The sequence below is a fragment of the Amblyomma maculatum genome, chromosome 3 (genome assembly GCF_055883805.1).
Source record: "Amblyomma maculatum isolate TAMU_Amacu chromosome 3, ASM5588380v1, whole genome shotgun sequence".
Lineage (NCBI taxonomy): Eukaryota > Metazoa > Arthropoda > Arachnida > Ixodida > Ixodidae > Amblyomma > Amblyomma maculatum.
The window spans coordinates 86,170,643-86,192,409 of NC_139346.1; the positions used below are offsets into that span (position 1 = coordinate 86,170,643).

Genomic DNA, 21,767 nt, shown 5'->3' on the forward strand with positions numbered 1-21,767 from the left:
CCAGACCACTAAGGGAGTCACACTTGGCAAATATAATTTGCGTGTTAGCAGTCAATTCCTAGAAGGGAACAATAGTTCAAGCGATAGGGTTCGATCTCGAAGCGTCCAGCAGAAAAAGCAGGGCAGTCCCAGATGAAAATGCTCTTGGCTAGGAATAATGTGAATTTTGTGCATACTCTGACAAAATCTTTCATATAAAGGTTTAGCACCTACTAACTGGTTGATTGTCATTAATTTTGAGACTAAAAGACAAAAACAAAAAATTGTGTAAGCATAGCCTCCTAGCTTTACCAAAATTTATCAAGTGCACAGTCGTACAGACACTCAGAACATGCATTGACAGCAAAAATAGCAAACATACCCTCTGCCTTCATGATAGAGGCTCCGAGCCATCCCCATCCAAGTTAATTATTGCGGATAAATTTTACTTTACAGTCTTTTGACACATTCCTTTTTTTTTTTTTCAGTGCTTTGCATGAGCCAGCCACAGTTTGTGTTCTGAGCTTTTTTCTTTAGTTTCATTTTTTTTTTTGCACCGAGTTTCTTGTGAAAGATGCCATGTTATTGCTAATTGGTTTCAATGTTGTGCTTCATTTTTCACATTGGTTCATGTGTTCTATTTTGCATGTTTTTTTGACATGACAGGGTGTGCATCACAGATGCTGCCAAAAGGTGGTTTATGTTTGCAGCTGGGTGATAAGGGCTACACTGCAAGGTGTCTTGCCATTGCAGCATCAACAAGCACAGGGATTGTCCATCTAGCACTGATTGACTATCTTGATATAAAATAAATGCACAAAGTCAATGCACTACTTGGGTATGGCGTATTTCACAGCACTTTAATCGCTCATATGCCAAAAAATATTCCTATTGGATTTGCAGATGCGTATAGATATGTGCACGAACATAAAGCACGAAAACATCACTAATTTATTGTAGGTATCCACGTCTGCGAATTGTAAAATTACACAAGGCTGCTATTAATTATGCCTCTCATTCATGCAGGTTTGCAGCAAGTCGGCTTGCTTGACCTATATGAAAAAACTTGCATGAATTATTCGGAAGCCTGCTCCAAAAGTAGCTTGCAGCATTGCTATCAGCTACTTAATGCTGCATTTCACACCAGCTTGAAAGATGGTCATATTAATTGTTTGTTTCAGACCTCCCTTGCCTTCTAGAAGGCCTCAATATATTTGATATATCTGGAAGAGGTGGCCCTATACCTTCTGTACAGGTATAAAATGTCAGATAAGGTTAGGTACAGGAGGGTGGAAGCAACTGGCTGTTGCTGAAAACAGGTGCTAGGAAAGGCTAAAATACACGTTGGCCAACATGGTTGGCCTACAATGAAACTGCTTGGATTCAACATGGTGTTTGCGTGTAGGCCTTATCACGGTCCATGACCTCCCTTGCCCATGCTTGGTTTTTCTTAACATGGCCAATGGTTGGCTGGTCACCTCATTCAAGCATAAATATTGAGTGCCAACCAGCATTCTGGCAATTATTGATGATTTACCATGTTTGGGCCAATAAAAATCTGCTATTTTGGTTGTGATCTTTGATTGAATGCATGCCATAGTATCTTTTTGTGGAGAGCATGTCGACGAGGCTAGACGCACCCTACTACTACACACCTTTAGTAAAAATTATTTTATTACAACTGTGGGCGTCGGCAGAAGAGCGAACCTGTTGCATCGCAGGGGGGGGGGGGGGGGGGCACTCAAAGTGAGTCTCCACAGCAACCAAGGGACATTGTGTAGAAGAAATCAAGAAATCTCTCTACTGTTCTTACAGTAGGGGAACACTCCATTACATGATGTGGCATAGAAGAGGGGGGAGGGGGGGGGGGCAAACATCTATGACTGCAATCTAGTCTACAATCTACAGGTACAGTCTAGAGATGATGCTTAAACATAACATACAGTCCCTTGAATCTCAGCACAGAATACAAAGGCTAAAATTCCTCTTTCTACTAAAAAATAAATGATCAATGGCTCCTGATTTGTACCTTACACCGGCATCATCTAGGGCAACAAGAAATACACACACCGAATCAATAACACCTTACTTTGCCAGAACTAACATCTTCAAATTTTCTTTTTTCCCACGCACCATAACCAAATTGAATAGCCTGCCATTATCATCACTTCAGGACTTTGATTCTTTAAAACAGGCCGTGCAGTGATTTGCTGTTTTTCTACATCTTGCTTGTATGTACTTGTGTAAACTTTATGTTCATGTTTTTGCACTTTATGATTTTGTGTTTCCTTTTGGAATTGTTGCCCCTCCTGCCAGGACCCTTCACTGGGTCTGCAGTATAATAAAATAAATAAATAAATAGTCCAATCCAGGACAGCAGGTTCACTTCGCTATATCCACGTTATGGTGGGGTTCTATGCTTAGAAATGGAGAGCAGCATGTATGAAAGAGTCAAACCAACACTAGCGAGCTACCAGTTGCTACCAAAATTAAACCCTGTGGAATACATAGTCAACCATATATCATCATCACCATTAGCCTGACTATACCCACTGCAGGGCGAAAGCCTCTTTCATAGTCCTCCAATTAACCCGGTCCTGTGCTAGCTGCATCCACTTGACCCCTGCGAACTTCTTTACCTCATCCACCCACCTAACTTTCTGCCGCCCCCTGCTATGCTTTCCTTCCCTTGGAATCCAATTTGTTACCCTAAGCGACCATCGGTTATCCTCTTTTCGCACTACATGTCCTGCCCATGCCCATTTCTTCTTCTCTCTGAACATTATCCCTACCATTTTTCTTTCCATAGCTTTCTGCGTTGTCCTCAACTTAAGTAGAACCCTCTTTGTTAGCCTCCACGTTTCAGCCCCATAGGCGAGTGCAGGTAAGATGCAACTGTTGTATTCTTTCCTCTTGTGCGATACCGGTAAACTGCTAGTCATAATCTGGGAGTGCTTGCCAAATGCGCTCCATCCCAATCTTATTCTCCTTGTTATTTCCCTTTCATGGTTTGGACCTGCAGTTACTACCTGTCCTAAGTAGACAGATTTGCCTACTAATACCATATATAGTGATGTCTCATATAATATACCTGATACATGTCAGGCCATAACAACATAAAGTAAGCAGAGTGCATGAAAACTGCAGACACAAATTGATGATTAAACAGTTCCGAAGCGTACCGACTGTATTCAACAAGCGATAGAGCTTAAATGATAAGTAAACTGTGGCTCTGCATCAAAATATGATGTCAAGTATGATTTACTGGAAAACCGAATTGTTCTTTTTTTTGTAAGTGCATAATACTAGCTGCACTTCATCTTAGGTTTCACATTGTGGAAAGCATGCCACAGGGGTGATATTAATATTTTTCTGCTCATTGTGAACCACATCTGGTTTTAAAATGGTTCACTGATGTCCCAAAGTGTCTCAGGATATGGGGGACACAACAGTGGCAGACTTTGCATAACTTCAACCACCAGGGGCTCTTTAACGTGTGTACACACTGCGCAGTACACGAGTGCCTTGTGTTTCCCTTCCATCGAAATGCAGCCGCTGCGGTCAGAACCTAATCTGTGTTTCTTGCTCGGTAACTGACATCCCTAACCACTGAGCCACTGCTATCAGGTGCTCGCTATATACGTCAAAAAATTTTGAACATGAGCTGAAGAAGCTGTTGCCACGGCATATATGCCTCTGTACTCAGTTAAAACCTTCATCGCCTCGGCACATATTTCTAGACAAAAGTGCACTCATGAAGCAACCCTTTGTCTTAGCTGCAACCTTCCAAAGAGGTACTTGCTAAAGTAGCTACATTCCAGTAATACGGAAAGTTGAGCTAGTTGGTACATGATTGCAAATTACGAGCGCTGCGACGGAGAACAACAACGAGAGAGTAATGACAAGGACAGGCGCTACCATCAACTGAACGTTTATTCGAAGAACACAGATTAAATACTCGCAGAAGACAACCAAAGGCACATGCGCTTCACAGATTTTTCTTAGGTATCCAGATATAAAATCTCACAATCTTGGATGCTTACAGATGGTGAGCTCACGCACGTGTCACTGTTCTTATGGATATACTGTCACTGTTCTTATGCCTAGTAGGAAAAAATGCCTACCGCTTTTTAACAAAACCAAGATTAAGTTTAGACACAAAGATCAAATGACTAGAGAACTGTCAGAGTCATATCACATCCATAAGAACAGTGACACGTGCGTGAGCTCACCATCTGTAAGCATCCAAGATTGTGAGATCTTATATCTGGATACCTAGGAAAAATCTGTGAAGCGCATGTGCCTTTGGTTTTCTTCTGCGAGTATTTAATCTGTGTTCTTCGAATAAACGTTCAGTTGATAGTAGCGCCTGTCCTTGTTATTACTCTCTCGTTGTTGTTCTCCGTCGCAGCGCTTGTAATTTGCAAGCTACATTCCACGTTATAACACATAATTCCCAAACAAGATTCCCAGTAAATGTGTCTAAATACCAAAAATCACTTGAAGAGATGTTTTTAAGAGAGTGCGAACTTTTAACGTCAACAGCCGGTCCGTAAGTATGTATATATGGAAGTAAACTTTACCCCTAAAAGAAGGGCCTGTGTTCATAAAAGAAAATGTCTGTGAAAAAATTTGTTCCACTAAGATTTCTCGGGTGGGTGTCCAGACCTTATCTAACACCCAGCGTAAATTATGGCAAAATGTGTGACTGCAAGACTGCAAGGCTGGGCAGTTAATGCCTCAGGGAGACTTGTGCATTGCTCTGAACAAAAAAAGCGATAAATTCATGGGTATAAGTATCTACCATCAAGGCTTTGCTCACTCTCTATTCTGGAGCTCCAAATCACAATGTGCTAGAAGGTCACCAGTTTAGCGTAATAAAGAAATTTTTCATTCCGCTAAGCAAACAGCAAGCAATTTCTGAGCTCAGCCGATTTTTTGCTGCTGCTCACTAATACACGTTATGATAAACATGCATGCAAATGAAAGTCTGTGTTCTTTGCCATATCTGCCGTACTCGAGAAACTTCAGTCGTAATTTCCACGTGCTTGGACAAGTGAAGGAAGTGTATACTTGGCTCATATCTTGCCCCCCTCCCCCCCCCCTCCCTCCGTTCAGCTTGATCTAAAAGCACCTACGCAATTCCAAAGCACTGCAATAAATGCATTGCATGTCAAGGAATCCAAGGTCACCCTTTCAACATAACAGTTATCCAAGTCTATGCACCGACCACTGCTGCTGAAGAAGCTGACGTTGAGAGATTTTATGGGGACCTACAATGCCTTTTAGACCGCACCCCATCATCAGACGTCGTTTTTCTCATAGGAGACTGGAATGCTAAGGTCGGGAGTGAAGAAATATCCGGAATTACAGGCAAGTTCGGTCTTGGTGAGCCAAATGAAGCTGGGCAGAGGCTAGTAGAGTTCTGTCAAGAAAACAACCTGACCATAGCGAATACTCATTTTCAACAGCACAAGAGGCGCCTGTACACATGGATTTCACCGGACGGTCTGTACAGGAATCAGATCGATTATATTATTTGCCGGCAGAGATGGAGAAGCGCTATACAAGCAGTAAAAACAAGGCCTGGGGCCGATTGTGGCACCGATCATCAGCTTCTTGTTGCCAAAATTAAGCTTCGATTGAGGAAAACGCAGAAAACTAGAAGGCCTTTCAGGTATGATCTGGATCAGATTCCATTAGAATATGCTGTGGAAGTGAGGAATCGATTTCAAGAATTAGATCTAGAAGACAAAGAGCCCGAAGAGATGTGGACTGATGTTCGTGATATATTACAAGAAGTTGCTACTAAGGTAGTTCCAAAGCAAAAGAAATGCAAAAAAGCAAACTGGTTATCTGAAGAGGCTTTGCAAATAGCTAAGGAAAGGAGGATGGCAAAAGGTATGGGGGAAAGAGAAAGATACAAGGTTCTCAATGCGGATTTTCAGAAAATAGCAAGGAGAGATAAGAATGCCTTCCTGAACATACAGTGTCAAGCAGTTGAGGACAACAACCAATTAAGGAACACAAGAGCTCTGTATAAGACAATCAAAGATATCAAAGGAAGCTTCTGTGCTAAGCTGGGCGTGATAAAGGAAAAACGAGGCAAGGACCTCACTGAAGCCTCAGAGATAAAGAAGAGGTGGCAGGAATACACAGAAGAACTGTACAAGAAGGACCCGGATGTGCAAACCCAACATAGGATGGTTGTGATTACTGATCACGAGCCGGGCATCCTGAAGAGTGAAGTTGAATGGGCCTTAGCCAGCCTTGCTAAGAACAAAGCTAGCGGAATTGATGGTATTCCAGCTGAGTTGCTTCAAAACCTCAACCACGACGCTGTTAACACACTGCATACATTATGTCAAAAGATTTGGACAACCCTGCAGTGGCCACAGGATTGGAGGAGGTCAGTTTACATCCCCATTCCAAAGAAAGGCAGTGCCAAAGATTGTTCCAACTACCGCACGATCGCGCTTATTTCGCATGCTAGCAAGGTGATGTTAAAAATCCTGCAAGGTAGGCTGCAGCAGTATGTGGATCGGGAGCTTCCGGACGTGCAAGCTGGGTTTCGCAAGGGCAGAGGAACTAGAGACCAAATTGCCAACCTTCGCTGGATCATGGAAAAAGCAAGAGAGTTCCAGAAACCCATTTACTTCTGCTTTATTGATTATGCGAAAGCGTTTGACTGCGTAGATCACAGCAGATTGTGGCAAGCTCTCCAAGAGATGGGAGTTCCAATTCACCTCATCTGTCTCCTCAGGAACCTTTATGAAGGGCAAGAGGCCACAGTCAGAACTGGGCACGGTCTTACTGATTGGTTTCCGATTGAGAAAGGGGTGAGGCAAGGCTGCATACTGTCGCCCTGCCTATTTAACCTATATGCAGAGTGCATCATGAGGAAGGCCGGTCTGGACGAGTCTTCAGCTGGAGTGAAGATTGCTGGAAAACGTATCAACAACCTTAGATATGCGGATGATACCACTTTAATGGCAGAAAGTGAAGTGGAACTCAAGAGACTTCTGATGCGCGTACAAGAAGAGAGTGAGAAGTTTGGGCTTAAACTGAACATTAAAAAGACGAAGATCATGGCGTCTTGCCCTATCAAGTCCTGGAGCATCAATGGACAAGAAGTGGAAACTGTGACAGATTTTCTGTTCTTGGGCGCCAAGATTACCTCGGAAGGAGACTGCAGCCATGAAATTAGGAGACGTCTGCTTCTGGGAAAGAGAACAATGGTTAGCCTTGACCGCCTAGTAAAGAGCAGAGACATTAGTCTGCCAACCAAGATCCGTATAACTCGTGCTATGGTCTTTCCAGTTGTGATGTATGGATGCGAGAGTTGGACTGTGAAAAAGGCTGACCGCCGAAGAATTGACGCGCTTGAATTGTGGTGCTGGCGAAGACTCTTAAGAGTTCCTTGGACTGCCAGAAGACCAAATCAGTTGATATTGTCGACCATAAACCCTGACTGCTCATTGGAGGGTCAAATTCTAAAGTTAAAGCTCAGCTACTTTGGTCATCTGATGAGAAGAGAGGAGTCGCTGGAGAAAGATTTGATGTTGGGAAAGGTTGAGGGTCGCCGGAGAAAGGGTAGGCAGCGAACGCGATGGTTAGATGGCATTCTCGAGGCATTGCAGATGAAGCTATGTGATGTTAAGAAGATAGTGAGAGACCGGAAAGCGTGGCGTGACATGATCCATAGGGTCACGAAGAGTCGGACACGACTGAACGCCTGAACTGAACTGATGTCAAGGAATCTTTTGTCGAGACACTGTGCAGGAATATTTAGGTTATAAACATGTAAACCCAAGATAAAACACATGAAGCCCTATATAGATATACTATAGATAAAGTTTCCAACTCGAGTTTAATCATCTGAACTCAAAAACAGGCTTTCAGTAATCTGAACAAACGAGTGCACAAGCTGTGAATAAGAATGTGGAGTGTCCAGACATTTGGTGCTTTGCACAATCATGGACTCATAATCGGAATGCTATTGACGCATTTACTACCGTGCCAAGGAATGGCCTTGCTAATTCCAAAAAAGGGAAAACCTGGTGGCTACGCTGATTGTAAGCATGTTATGAACCCTTAAGTCTCTGGAGAAACACAACGCTCTACTTTGGCTCCAGCTCTTCTTTGCTCCAGCTTTGGCAACAGTCAACCATTGTATTGGCTTCTCTACAATTCACTGCTGTAAAGGGCCTAAGGCATCCAGAAACAAACAAGAAAGCAATCTCAGTTTGCTGTTGCCATTAACAGTACCGGATGTGTTGAGAGCGCCCTTCCCCACTAAGCACAAAGCAAGTGCTAACTGAATTGTGCGAGAAAGAAGAAGCTGTTCGTACTATATGCAAATTAATGGTAATCAACATTTTTATGAAGTGAAAGTGCCAATATAAATGCCCTTGTAACTCACTCAACAGCTAAATTTTTTCAAAATCAGACAGTTTGGATGATGCATTTTTTTTATAGAATTTAAAGAAAACGTATCAGTGAGGTGTTACTTAGCTTTTGTTATCTCATTTCTGACTGATATAATGGTGAAAAACATGCCCGCAATGCAAATGGTGAAAGCAACCAATAAATGCATGCATAGTATCTGCAAAGGCAAAAAAAAAAAAATAGAGCTGGAAACCTACAAAGTGAAACCAAAACAATGCATCAAAGGAAATAAGGACCTAAAAAGGACTAGGCAATGGCAATTTACTGCAACTCATATTTTCTCAAACTAGGTTCCAAAAAACACTGGGCTACTTTTGTGGGTAGTTGCGACGGCACCCTCCTCCCCACTTACTTCCCCTATTTCATTTTTTCCTATGTGTGCAGATGAGGCACAGTGCCTCGCTGATGAAAACCTAAATTATACATTAGCTTTCTTTTTGCTTAGCTTATTTCTCACTTTCACACCATCAGCATAGGCACCATTTGCAGGTCAGACCTCTGCCCCACACAATGTAGTGCGCTACAGCGGCCCACGCGTACACGTTGCAACTGAAGGCATGGGCCGCAAAGCTGAGTCAGTCAAGCGTAGACAGAAAAGCATGCGTGTCTCATTGGTTGATTTGCCAGGCATTTCGACGGAGCTGCTGGCGAACAAAATGCATGATCTGTGCCAAAAAACATGCAGTGCCTGCCAAAGTACAAAACTATGCCTATTTTATGCTGCCACCCGAACAGCGACAGCAGATAACCAGATAAGAGACGGGTAAAGCCAAGACATTAGGTGGTGTTGAACGAGCAGATGAAAGAGATGAAATGTTGGTTCGTGATTATAACTTTTTTTTGCGATCTCGTTGCACATGAGTGACAGGTGAGCATTTTAAAAAGCTGACTGCCAAAAAGCGAGAGAGTATATGTTTAAAAGTGAGACAATAAATTAAAACTAAATAGCCGGGATAGGCCTTTGCACGAATAACATCACTTAACTACCACAGCGGTTGTGGGGCACTGCAGTTCTTCTGACTGTAGGTTTCTTGGCGTATATTAATAGTATAGCTGTTGGGGTTGAGGTTCCATGAGGCAAAGAAGTTTGAGAACCCTGCTGTAACTGTCTGCTGCTCATTCAACTGCATCCACGGTGCAGCGTCTGAATACGAGCGCGTCAAAAAGAAGCATGTTACCCTGAAAAAGCTTAGTGTGTTTATTTTTGGGGAGATGGTCAAACAGCAGCAATCATAGCGTTTCCTTCTTCACACATGTCTAATAATGTCAAGTGCACTATACTGCTACCAGTTAAACATTCACACCATGTGAATGGGATACAATTGTGCAACTCGGCGTACAGAAGGAGCACTGGAAACATACAGTGAACATTTGCACAACCGAAGTTGATGATGACTGACTGGATGGCACAAGCAATTTTGTCATTTATCCAGAGGAAACTGCACTCTTTTCAGCAAAAAAAAAAAAAGTTTCGACACAGCTTTTCATTCCACACAAAGGGTCCAAACAGTACTACCAAAAAACAAATTTAACTTTTCCAGATAAATGTCTGATCTTTGCCCCCAACATTAAGAACAATGAAAATAAAATACTAAAAAAAATTAATATCTTAAAATTTTTATTGCATAAACCATGGAGCTCTGAAAGAGACTTTTACTATGGAGTGCATTGTTTTGTAACAAGGGAGTAATTACTCACTGACCTCCACCCAAGCACAGCCATATGACTACAAAGGAAAGCTACGTATAAAGCTTTCTCAGAAACTTCGTAGTTAAAGAAAAATTTGTCTTGATCCGGGGTCCGATCACCAAATCAGGACGAATTTTTCTTCAACTACGAAGTTTCTAAGAAAGCTGTTTAGCTTTCCTTTGTAGCCGTATGGCTGCGCTTCGCTTGGGTGGATGTCAATGAGTAATTACTCCCTTATTACAAATTTACCCTACCTTGGTGGTTTCCCTTAAATATTCGACAAAGTGCATTGTTTTGTGTACAATATCAATCTACAGCGAAGAGTCTAGGTCTATAGTAGGATACAACTTAAACAGCAGTTGCTAAGTATATGTGGGCAGTGGAATGCAGCGTCTCTATAACTCTGCTGGACAGCAAACAGAATCAGTTGTTAATATTTTACAATACAAAACAAGAAACAGGCACCGAAATTCTTGCGCTTTTAATTTGGTCTGATCGCTAGCTTTTCATTTGGGTGACAAGAAAATCCCTAAAAACGAACTATTTTCTGTTGCAAAGGAATTGTATGTGTCAGTTACTGCAGATTTAAGTTTTATCCAACCATAATACATAATGACGCACTTGGGAATGATAGAAGAACGGTGCAGCAACTCACTCTCAGTAGGCACTGATACCATGGTATGAAAGATTGAATGGAAAAAGAAGCAAATGGAGTAAGAAAGAGAGTCGCCACAGCAGAAGGCTCGAGATTAACTTTCACCCCCTGGAATTCATTAAAACGCATGTACAGTGAACAGCACAGTAAACACTTCTTTTGAATTTCGCCTCGGCCAAAATGTGGCTGTTTGAGGCCAGTACATTGTGCAGCTTCACATTTCCGTACCGATACATTCAGTATGTGGCCAACACAAAGTCTCCACACAGGAATATCTAGTGCCTGCTAGAAATTACAAAAATGTCTTTAGGCACCTCCCATACAAAGTGCATTCTTTGCCTATTCATCCTGTGTTCAGCTTCTTCAAGGCCCATTGGTATAATTTGCAGTTTTAACACAAATTATCTGTTACACATCACTTCATGGCCATCATTAAATGATCTTTAAATGCTTTAGCTAATGCTGAAACTCCAACAGTGTGACACGAGAAAACGGCTGCCACCAGAGCAACCCTTCTTGATGAATTTTCTTTACAGGTGGCAAAAAAGTACTGGCTTTGCACTAATAGTTCAATAGGGAAAATGCATTCCAGAGATGCTTATTTACACTACTGAGCAGTAAGCAGCGCTGATTTGCCTCAATTACATTACAAGAACAAAGTTTGTCTGTAAATTTCAGTGATTTGTTCAATTGGTGTAAAAGAAACAAGATCTAAGAATGAAAGAATGGCAATATTGCTGTCACACAAAAAGCCAAACGTGGGCCTCCATAGTAACAAAAAAATAGCCACCATGCTAAATTTCTGGCAATGCAAGGCTGCCTGATAGTTTTCTTTGAAATCATGGAGTGCAGCCAACATACCAATGATTTAGATACATATTTCAGCTTCTAATTACATGTCCTCATGTTAATAAAATGGGACATGTAAACCTTTTACTTTCTAAACAAAAAAAAAAAAAAGAGGATATTACTCAAAAATTTGTATTAGGAAATGGACATCTTGCAATCGTTTAATGCGTAGTGCAAGAATTTATGATACACTTTTTGCACAGTGAGTACCCACTACATGTATTTATTTATGAAGACGACTTAACAGACAAAAAGGACAGGATGGGGCACTGACTTGCTACGAGAGCAACTTATATATACTGAAAATGTGATTATATCAACGACACGTGTACAAGCAAGAATTCGTAACAGAAAGGCACAGGTAACTCATCTCGTCTTCTTAAATATCAAAAAGAGCAAGAAATCTCCTTACTATAGATTGCCACAGACAGCATACTAACACAGTCACTCCCACACTTCTTGATGCGATCTAACTTCTGGCGGACATCAATGAATGCAGAAAAGAAAATAGGGGTAAAAGGAATGGAAAAAAAAAGCCAAAGTGTGATGCTAGGTCCCAAAGAAGCAGAGTCTTGAGGCTTATCACATCACGAAGTGTAGGAGTGATTGTGTTAGTACGCCGTCCATGGCAATTTATAAAAAGGAGCTTGCTTTTCTTGATGTGTAAGAAGACAAGATGAGTTACCTGTGCCTTTTTGGTATTAATTCTTGCCTCTATGCAAAAGCCATTGATATGATCATGGTTTTTTTACCTTTTAGTATATAAGTTACCCTCCTTGCAAGTTAGCACCCCCTCCTGTTCTTGTCTGTTGTGCCGTCTTTGTTGCACTTATATAATTACGAGCATGAACCAAATAGACGCGCAATGCATATTGCTGGAGTACCCACAACTTGCACATGAAGCTTACATACAAAGTGCAATGTCAAAATGTGTCAGTAACCAGCGCATCATGATTAAAAAATTAATTGTCACTGTGAGGAGTCTGTGAAGAAAAAGGGGGCATGAATCTGCGACGTTATCATAATTGAATGAGCCCAGCTTTCCAGCCCGTTGAGCTACAGCTTGTTTAAAGTGAAAAAACTAGGAAGAGCCTTTCCTGATAAAAAGTCATCTGCTGTCCTTCGGCTTCAGAAATGGGCTCTTATATGACTCACTTTAACATGATTCATGAGGTTCAACTGAACCAAAGAAACTATTTGCTAGGGATATTGTAATGGAGGGCTTTGCATCATTTTAATGATTTTGTGTTCTTTAACGTGCACTGAAATTGCACGGTAAACGGGGGGCACTTTGCATTATGTCTCCATCAAATTGCAGCTCGGAGACTAGGCAAACTGCTGGTAACTTCAAAATAGTGATCATGGACATATTTTATTGTAATGAATATTTAAGGATTTGAATCCGACAGTTCTTAAATTAAATTTTCACGAAAGTAAGTGTATCTTTTTCAGCCAGAAAAACATTATGAAAACCAAAGAGCCATACTGTGATCGATTTTACTCATAAAAAAGATTATTAGTGTCTATTCAACTTGGTTCCTATCAACGAAATTGGTTTTCGAGAAAACAAATGACCAACACTCTGCATCCTAACTTGACGTTGCAAATCGCCTTCCGCACAATTGCTTCTGCGCCCGGATTTGCCTGCATTTTACAGAATCTAGTAGGGATCAGAAGTCCACCACGGGCTTGAATAATAAACTGCTTTACGCATTTATGGCGAAATTGGATGCCATCGCACGCAGGTGCAATACTTGCTCGCATGCATGAAAAGTTCACAGGATAAATTGGACAGGAAGGGTTCGTATCATGGTTAAAATGTTTTCTGGAGATAGAGGGATGCATTTTAAATGAATCGTTTAGTCATAGCAAAATAGTTCCGAAACAGCGTTGAATGTGACCAAAATATGTGGTGCATACCCACCTGATCATATTCACGTAATTGTTTCAAAGCACGGCGCTGGATGTTCGCACAGACAAATGCAGTAACTCAATGGTGAACTGCCGGCACAGATGCACTGTAGGAAAATTTCGACCGAGAAACGACTATAACTACATTTGTTTCCTGAATCAAATGTTGGGGAACGTCATGCCAACCTGTGTGAACCGGCCTTTGGAAAACCTGCGATTTTTACACAAATGCAACAGACAGCTTACAAAAAACGCGCGCTCACACTCGCGGTCCGCGGTGCTAACAGACTGACATGAGTTGCCTGTTTGGTTCACAGTATGTAGAGGACGCCCATGACGTGTCCAAGTTAAGGCTAGCCCAGGTTTAGTCAAAGCGTCAAAGCTAACATCATCGAAGGTAATGTAGCTTAGGCTAAAGAAAATAAAAATTAATAAGATAATATATTTTATTGGAGAACATTTGAATCATTGTGGAAATAAGGAAAGGTAGAAAAGCTGTTCTTTAGGTTAGAGCGGTTAGAGGTTAGAGAGGTCTCTCACTGTTTTTTTTTTTTTTTTTTGAACAACATTCTTGTTCACTGTACTTAAATTTTGGAATACAGGTCTTTGTATTAGTTATTTTTTTGTAAAGTGGTTGTAATATAAAGTTTGTAAAGTTGTTTGTAGTGTTTTCATTGCGTTATCTACAAACCCATCCATACGCTGTTATCATTTCTCTATCCTTCCATGCATACGGTGTCTAGACGGGTAGGTGTGCCGACCGGCGGGGGTAACGCGTGCCTTTTCTTCATGACGCCGCAGTGGCGCCACCAGCGAAAGCCCGGTTCATGACCGTTTCCTCCGGCCGTCGCCACGCATGACAGAAAGCGACTCGCTTCACTTTTTTCCAAGTGCAAATGAGTTTATTGCAAACAAGCTGTCTTACGGGAATAGGGAAGGGATGTAAACATATTACAAAGGCAGGGGAGCCGAGTTTAATGCTGTTTTTTTACGTACAGCGTGTTTGCTGCGTTCCCGATTTTTCAGGCAAGCAACTCCAAACACTGTTATGTCACTTCCTCGTTCTTAATTTTTTTTTTTTTTTCATTAAATGTTCCACGCCATCACAAGGCAACGCGAATATATATTAACACAGTGCTCAGCTGTGATTTATGCGTGTGCATGGGCGTAAGCAGACCTTGCGAATAAATAAAATAAAACGAGTGCATAAGCTTGTATTGCAAAACGGTATCTTCTAGCTGAACTTTTGAAAGTGCAATAAATGACATGCACACATTAGTGTTTTTGAGTCAGTGAAGTAACACACCCCAAAATCATGCCTATGCGTTCAAAGCACGCGTCTCAATTTCAGGTGTTTTCTTTCTTTTTTTTTTCGCGCGTTTTCACGGGCCAGGTTCTTGCTCGAAGTGGAGGCGCATGATAGAGTAAAACTTGACGACGCTGTTAGTGATCTCAATCTTATGCTCCTCACAACTGATCATAGGCGGAGGTTTGAGCTGCAGAAAAGAGGCGAAGTCTGCGAGACTTTCTCGCCTCAGTTCATGTGACTGTGAAGCAGTGACTGAAGGTCTCCTCGAGAGATGTCACGAGACTGTTCAAAGCATCAGATGGGAATATTAAGTTCCCCATGCTTACGTGGGCTGTGAGAGCGGCCACAGGCGGAAGTGGAGCTTCTGGCGATGCCAGCAAAACAGTGGCACAATGGGCACATTTAGTCTTTGAAAGAAACTTTCGCGCCACGTATCCTGCCAAATAGAAAATCAGCCGCGAATCACTTTTTCCTACCGCCAACTAGGCTGCTGTGGTCGTTGTCAAGCTGGCAAGCGCTGAGCATTTCGTGTGCCGCCTGCACATTCCCTATGTCCAGTAAGTCGTCCATATACCTCTGCTGGGTCTCTGCTTTTGCTATGACATCATCGGTGTCAAGCAAGCTGCTTAGTAGACCGGGTGAAACATTCCCATGATCAGGTGACTTGGCCAAGTTCATGAACATCAGAGTGTTTATGGAGATCAAGAACTGAACGGGAGTCAATCGGATGGTCGTTACTTGTCATTTGTCGCAAAACCCCAAACAGTTGCTCCAAGATGTCTTGGCTTAGTCTGGCGGTCATTAAGTACCCGTAGCCTATTTTAGACGACAGATAATCCAAGAGGGAAAGAGCGATCGGCAGCGTGACTCGGAGGCCTTCTGCAGAGTGCTCCCTGATAAGAATCCCTCCTTGACACTTCGGTTACAGACGTAGAGATACCTTCACTGGAGCTTGAAGGTACTGGATCGTCCGGCACTGTCTCAAGGTCGTGGCTGTCATTTCTGGCAGCCTTGGTTGGGCGGCAGCCTGTGGAATTCTTCGTCTTTCGTTTCGCGGTCACCTTTCTTGACAGGTAAGCAGGAGCATCGGGCAGTGCATAAGGCACGGCATCTTTCGTCAATCGTGGGTGAGAACGTGGGAGGCTAACAACGTTGCCTTCTATCATATATTTGTAATCCCGTTCGATACACTCTTGGTCAAAATGCCGCTCACACACAACGGAGTGTGGCTGCAACCTCTTGTCGGCACGATGAAGAGCAAGCTCCCACCTTTTGAACAGTTCTGGATCCCGCGGCGCCGAAAACAGCGAGACTTTCAGTCCTTTTCTCGATGACTTGTAACCGGATTTGCAGAAGGGTGCGAAACAAGTTGTGTCCTTTTTGGTCTTCATTCCGATCACTTCTCACAAAAAGCGCAGCGCCTGCTCCGCTACTTGCATGTGGACGATGACAGACAGCAAACAGACGAGAAAACAGGTAGCTAGTGTCGTCTGTTTATTGTTTCAATGCCAGACCGCAAAAGTCTCAGTTTCAGCTACTATTTTGACTGATAACGCAAGTAATAACTAATGTTTTTAAACAAAAATGAGGTTAACAAAACGCGCGATGCGATTGCTACAAGTAGCAGACAATCCGCCGTTGAGCACCGGGCGGAGAACAGCAGCGCCAGTTTCGTCGTCATGAAGCGGAGGCACGCGGAACTACGCTTTGTGCCCTGCCGGTCGGCACACCTACCCATCTAGACACCGTACCATGCATTTCGCTACGAAATTAAGATGGCGGCGCCCATTGCGCACGCAAAGTTCGCGTACAATTAGTGCGAGCAAAATTGATCCGTTTTATTACATACCTCATTCGGAAGCAGCAATGGAAATTGAAGATCTACCAGAAAGCCTTCTGCTAGAAGTGTTCCAACACCTGATGTTTAAGGACCTTTGCTCCTGCGCAAGGTAACCTACCATTAATGTCGCTAACTGGCGAAAACGCCTCTCACGATCTCTTGAAACGTCTCTTCTGGCCGTTCAAGAACTGCGTTTTCAGTGGTGAAGCACAGGGCTGGACTTAGGTGACAAATATTAGCGCAACAGTGCGCGGAGAATTTCTGACACACCTAGGTGACAAATATTAGCGCAACAGTGCGCGGAGAATTTCTGACACACCTACGGCGACATAAGAAGTTCGCACCTTATCTTAAAGTAAGCTGTTATGTGCTGGAACCCTCACCTTTGCTTTTTGTGTGAGCGATTGGTGTTTACCAGTGGTGGGTGTTGCTTTCTTCATCGCTTGCCGCGGTAAAGCGCGCAGCCAAGCGACTCTCTCGCTACTCACTTGGATGCTCGGATTACACGTAATTCTTGTTTTGCAAAGTGGTAGCATATCCTTCCTTGACTGTTTCATGTGAGCGCCTTAATAGCGATTCCAATTAATTTGCATTGCTCAGTTGCTTCTTCAGCATTTCCAGCATCGCACTGTAAGCTTCGATAGCGGGCATCTTGGGCCTGCTGGAAAGAAAACGTTACTGAGACAGTGCCTTGACACCCATTTTTAAAACGTGTCACGCAGCGATTGCCTGACGCTGCACTATGACTTGTGGTCATTTATGCTCTTCTTTCGATGCAATTTCATTTCAGCGTCTGCCGTCGTTGGCGGCGGGTAGCGCGCGACAAGGTGTTGCGGAAGGTGATCGACGTGTCCCCACACCCGCTGTCGGCGCATCAGGCCTGGCGCCTCCTCCGAACCCATGCCGACGCGAACGTCGTGGAGGTGCGGATATCCGGCAACGCACACATGTTCTTCTCGAACCGAAGGGCGCAGCACACATTCACGCCAAAGTTCTTCAAGCACCTAGCGCAGCGCTGCCCATCGCTGAAGGCGAGTGGTTACACCTGTTACCATTTATGCTAGCTGCGGGGTAAGGAGATGACCTTGTGGCCCCTGTAGACAAAACATTATAATGTTTTGTATAATAAACTGGCAAACTGGTTCAGATTGACCAGTGGCAATAGACAGCTTACACTGATGTCAGTGAAAGAAATATTGCGATATGCGTGCACTATGTTTTTGAACCATTAGCTCTTGCAGTTGCATGCTGTGCATGTCATTTTGGTAGAAATAGGTGCACAGTATTGGCAGAGCCACTCCCAAGTGCAGCAGTGGTCAGAGAAGGAAGCCTCCTACTAAGATAACTTTCACTGCACGCAATAATAACAATGCTTTTGTGCACCAATTATAATTCCAAAGCCTCGTAGGCATTTGCTGCTTAAGCCCTATGACATATGTGCATGTAATAAAAGCATGTTTAAACATATAAACTTAATAAGGCTGGTGAGCTGAATAAACTTGTACAAAACTGCAGAAAGGCCAGTTCAAGTGAAGAAAGGTGTGCTGATTCCAGAACCTGCATGGTACATGCATGAAATGTGCACAACTTCGCATTATTTTCAAGTTACTGATGCGCACATCGTAATAGATGAAGGCAGATTTTAAACTGTCATCAGCTCAATAACTGTGAAACAGTAAATAGCTAACTTTGTTACTCGATCGTTTGCATTGAATTGGAGACCATGTACATGTGCACCAAAAGCGGAGTGCGCTAGCGGTGGCCAATCTCGACAAAAACTGAATGCCAGTGCACTCTGTCAGCAGAAGTGCATCTGCAAATAAGGATTTATTGGAACATCTGGCTGATACATCTCGATTACCTGATGCTCACCTTATTGCCTGCACCAGCCAAGCCATACTGCCATCGTAACTGCTCACCAGAACAGTGCGCCCAATACATGCATGCTGTTCTTTTTTTATCTGGCTCTTCGGGCCAAACAAAGTTTTGACCGCACTTACCAAAGGGATGCACTAGTGTTTATATGCCTTAGCACATATACTAACCGCCAAGTTAAACACGAACTACAGTGGTCACGCAGACAAAAACTGTGCCATTCCTGATGGAGCAGAAAATTTGCACTGCTGTAGACCGACATTTCTACATGGCATGGGCAAACAGTAAACCCTTTTATGAAGCATTGAAAGTGCCCTTGGCGAATAGTTGTAGCAGCATGGATTCGTTCGTGCCTGCAATAAGGCAAGCATCAGGTGATACAGAGGGGTCAGTCAGATGTTACTGGTGCTCTCTCGATCTCTGCCGCGCATCTGCTGACAGAGCGCGCCGGCATGCAGTTTGTTTTCTAGTTTAGCCACCACTCACGTGCTTCCTTTTACTTTTGGTGCTCCTGTACATTGAGGAGACAAATCGTGACTGGGGTTTTGTCACTTCTGGCACCTTTGGTGACATGTGCGGATTAATCAATACACTTCCAGCATGCTGTGAAAAATGGTGACATGTAAAGCGGTGGGTGAGCTAAGACCCAGGAAAGGCATGCCAAGCCCAATGCAGCTGCGACAGCGATCCAGCCATACACTAGTCTTGTGCGGACGCAACTCACTGGAAAAGGAACCAGCATTTATGGCTCATGCTTCAACAGCACCTTGAGACAGTTCAAAGAGCTTAAAAGTAAAGTTTTGTGTTGACTTCTTCCATTAAAAACACTTCATTGTCTTCTGATTTTACGGTCCCTTTATCCAGTCTCTAGTGAAGTCAGTTTGCAGACGTAGCCTTTGCTACACCTTGTTTGAGGATCGGAAAGCAACTGACATGAGCCTATAATCTCATGGGGAAAAAAGGCAGACACTGGCACCATTTTTGTTTTCGGCACATTGTGCGTGGTCGGTGTTCTCTCACCAGAAAATCTTTTCCTTGCACTGAATAACTACCCAAACTACCCCCTCCCCCCATGAAGTAGGGTTTCATTTAGGTAGCGTGCATCACCTTGGATAGAAGTTGCTTCATCTGGAGGTACTTCTGAGGTCACTTCCGTGACACCTTGTACCTTTGTATGGTTCAAAATAATGCCACGTCAGCTTTTCAGACATTCTTGGGCGGCGTACAGGGGTCCACACACGGACTAGGTCTCCAGAATTGTAGGTGATGTGTTGGTGTGGACGTTTTAGTGGCATGCATCTGTGCCCTCCTGCTGCTCAGCGTAAATGTGGGCCAGTTTTTGTGCTCAGAGTCAACATACGTTGCTACCATCATGTCGGTGATGATTCTGTTGAGTCTCTGCAAGACCGTTGGCCTGTGCGTAATAGGTCTTCCAATGCCTTGTGGGACTAAGCTTTGAACGTTTCATGCATAAGCTGCACTATGAATGCCATGCCAATGTCGGCGATAGTGCATGATGGTGTGCCATCATGCAGCATGATTTTCTGCATAAAAAACTGGGCCATGCTGCACAGCCGTGGCTTCACAACACCGGTTAAATAGTTTCTTGCATCTGTAATCTGTTTGTTACCAGCAAATGACAGAACAAGCCCAGAAGGTTGACGCCGACCTGATTGAATGGTGTCTGAGGCATTGTAATAGGCTGGAGCAGACCTTCAGTCATTTGTGGCAGCCATTTAGGATGTTGACAACTGCAGCAGCCTCTGATGTACTGGTGTACAGTGACAGCAAGTATTGGCCAATAATACACCTCTGGTGATTGTGCATGAGTGTCTGAAGGGGTGGGGGGGGGGGGGGGGGGGTGTTGTCGTGACAAGCGAAAGGAATGTTGTCACAGAGGTCTGGTGGCATGACTGGGATGTGCACTCAATGGATGTTGTCAGGCGGCAGTCATGAAATGATTATGCTGTTGAAGTAAGCACTGAAAGAGATTCTCAGTTTATTGCATTGAATTGCTTCTACAGTTATTGTAATTGTGTTTACTTTGCTATTTTCTGTCGTTTTGTTTACTGTTACCCTCATTTTTCGTAATGATTTGGTCAAGACTGAAATGATGTCCAAAAATGATTCACTTAATCCATTGTTTTTCTTCTCTCGATGGTTTCCTTCTTGCAGGTACTTCATCTCACAGATGCCTTCCTGGCGTGCAACATGTCAACAACCAAGATGTCAGTTTCAGACCTCCCACCCACCTTGACGCACCTTTCGCTACGCAGCTCTTTTTTTCACCCTGCCGAATTCTTTCGCGCCGACGTTGGACGCCCACCGCCACGTGGCCTGCTGCTCCTCGACCTTGCGGACTGCAATCTCATGTCAAGCGTTGAGCTTGGCCGACTGGAACAGTGGCCGTCTCTCGGTGCATTGAGCCTCGAAGGCTGTCACCGTGTCAACGACGGAGGCCTGAGCAACATCTTGCCCCTCATTAGCCACCTTGTTGCCCTCGACATCGAGGGAACTGATGTCAGCGACCGGGGCGTGGAGATGATCCTCCTGCACGGTGTCAACCTTCAGTTCCTGTTTCTAGGCCACACGGCGTGCACAGGCGAAGCGTTTCTGTCGGTGTCGAGGCACCTGAAGGGCCGTCGAAAGTTGCGGCTTTCTCACATCTGCCTTCGACGGACACTAGTAAGGGACGGGCCTCTGTACCGGCTTTTGGAGGTGGTGCCCCGTCTGGCATGGCTGGCTGTGACGAGCCGTCACATGTCAGCTGAAGTGAGGGCCAAGGTGAAGGAGGCTGTGCCGAGCTCATGCCAGTTTGTGCAGTTCCTGCCATTCTACATCAACGCGAGCACCTTCTGCCGCCACTTTGCCTCGGATGTTGTTCAGAACCTGAAGCTGCCTGTTACACCACCTGGCTGAAGAAAGCACCTGTTCAACAATGAATAATGAAAAGCATCCCTTGCTGCTAGAAATTTGTGTGATTGCAGAGTGAAAAATCGCAGATTTTTTTTTTTGTTGTTGTCTCGCCGGCTTCTGCTGAAAAGCAGTTGTGCGTTTTCCACATGGGAAACTCTTCAACAAGCCACCGACTCCACTGTGTGTGCTGTGATAGAGGATGCCTTATGGAGCTGGATCGAAGAAGTAATGTGTCCCTACTAGTATGATGTGCACCCAGTGTGTGTAGTGTTGCATAAAGGTGGTATATATATATA

The 21,767-nt window shown here is 43.7% G+C and overlaps 1 protein-coding gene across 1 annotated transcript in view; it reads left to right on the forward strand.

Moving 5' to 3' along the window:
• The window catches only part of LOC146195176 (F-box/LRR-repeat protein 12-like), a 36,516-nt gene extending 14,749 nt beyond the window's left edge, over nt 1-21,767 (forward strand). The window contains exons 3-5 of the mRNA XM_084596740.1: nt 15,769-15,913; nt 17,471-17,711; nt 20,731-21,767. Of these exons, the coding sequence (XP_084452866.1) occupies nt 15,769-15,913; nt 17,471-17,711; nt 20,731-21,474 (1,130 nt within the window). The 3' untranslated portion in view covers nt 21,475-21,767. The remainder of the gene's footprint in view (nt 1-15,768; nt 15,914-17,470; nt 17,712-20,730) is intronic.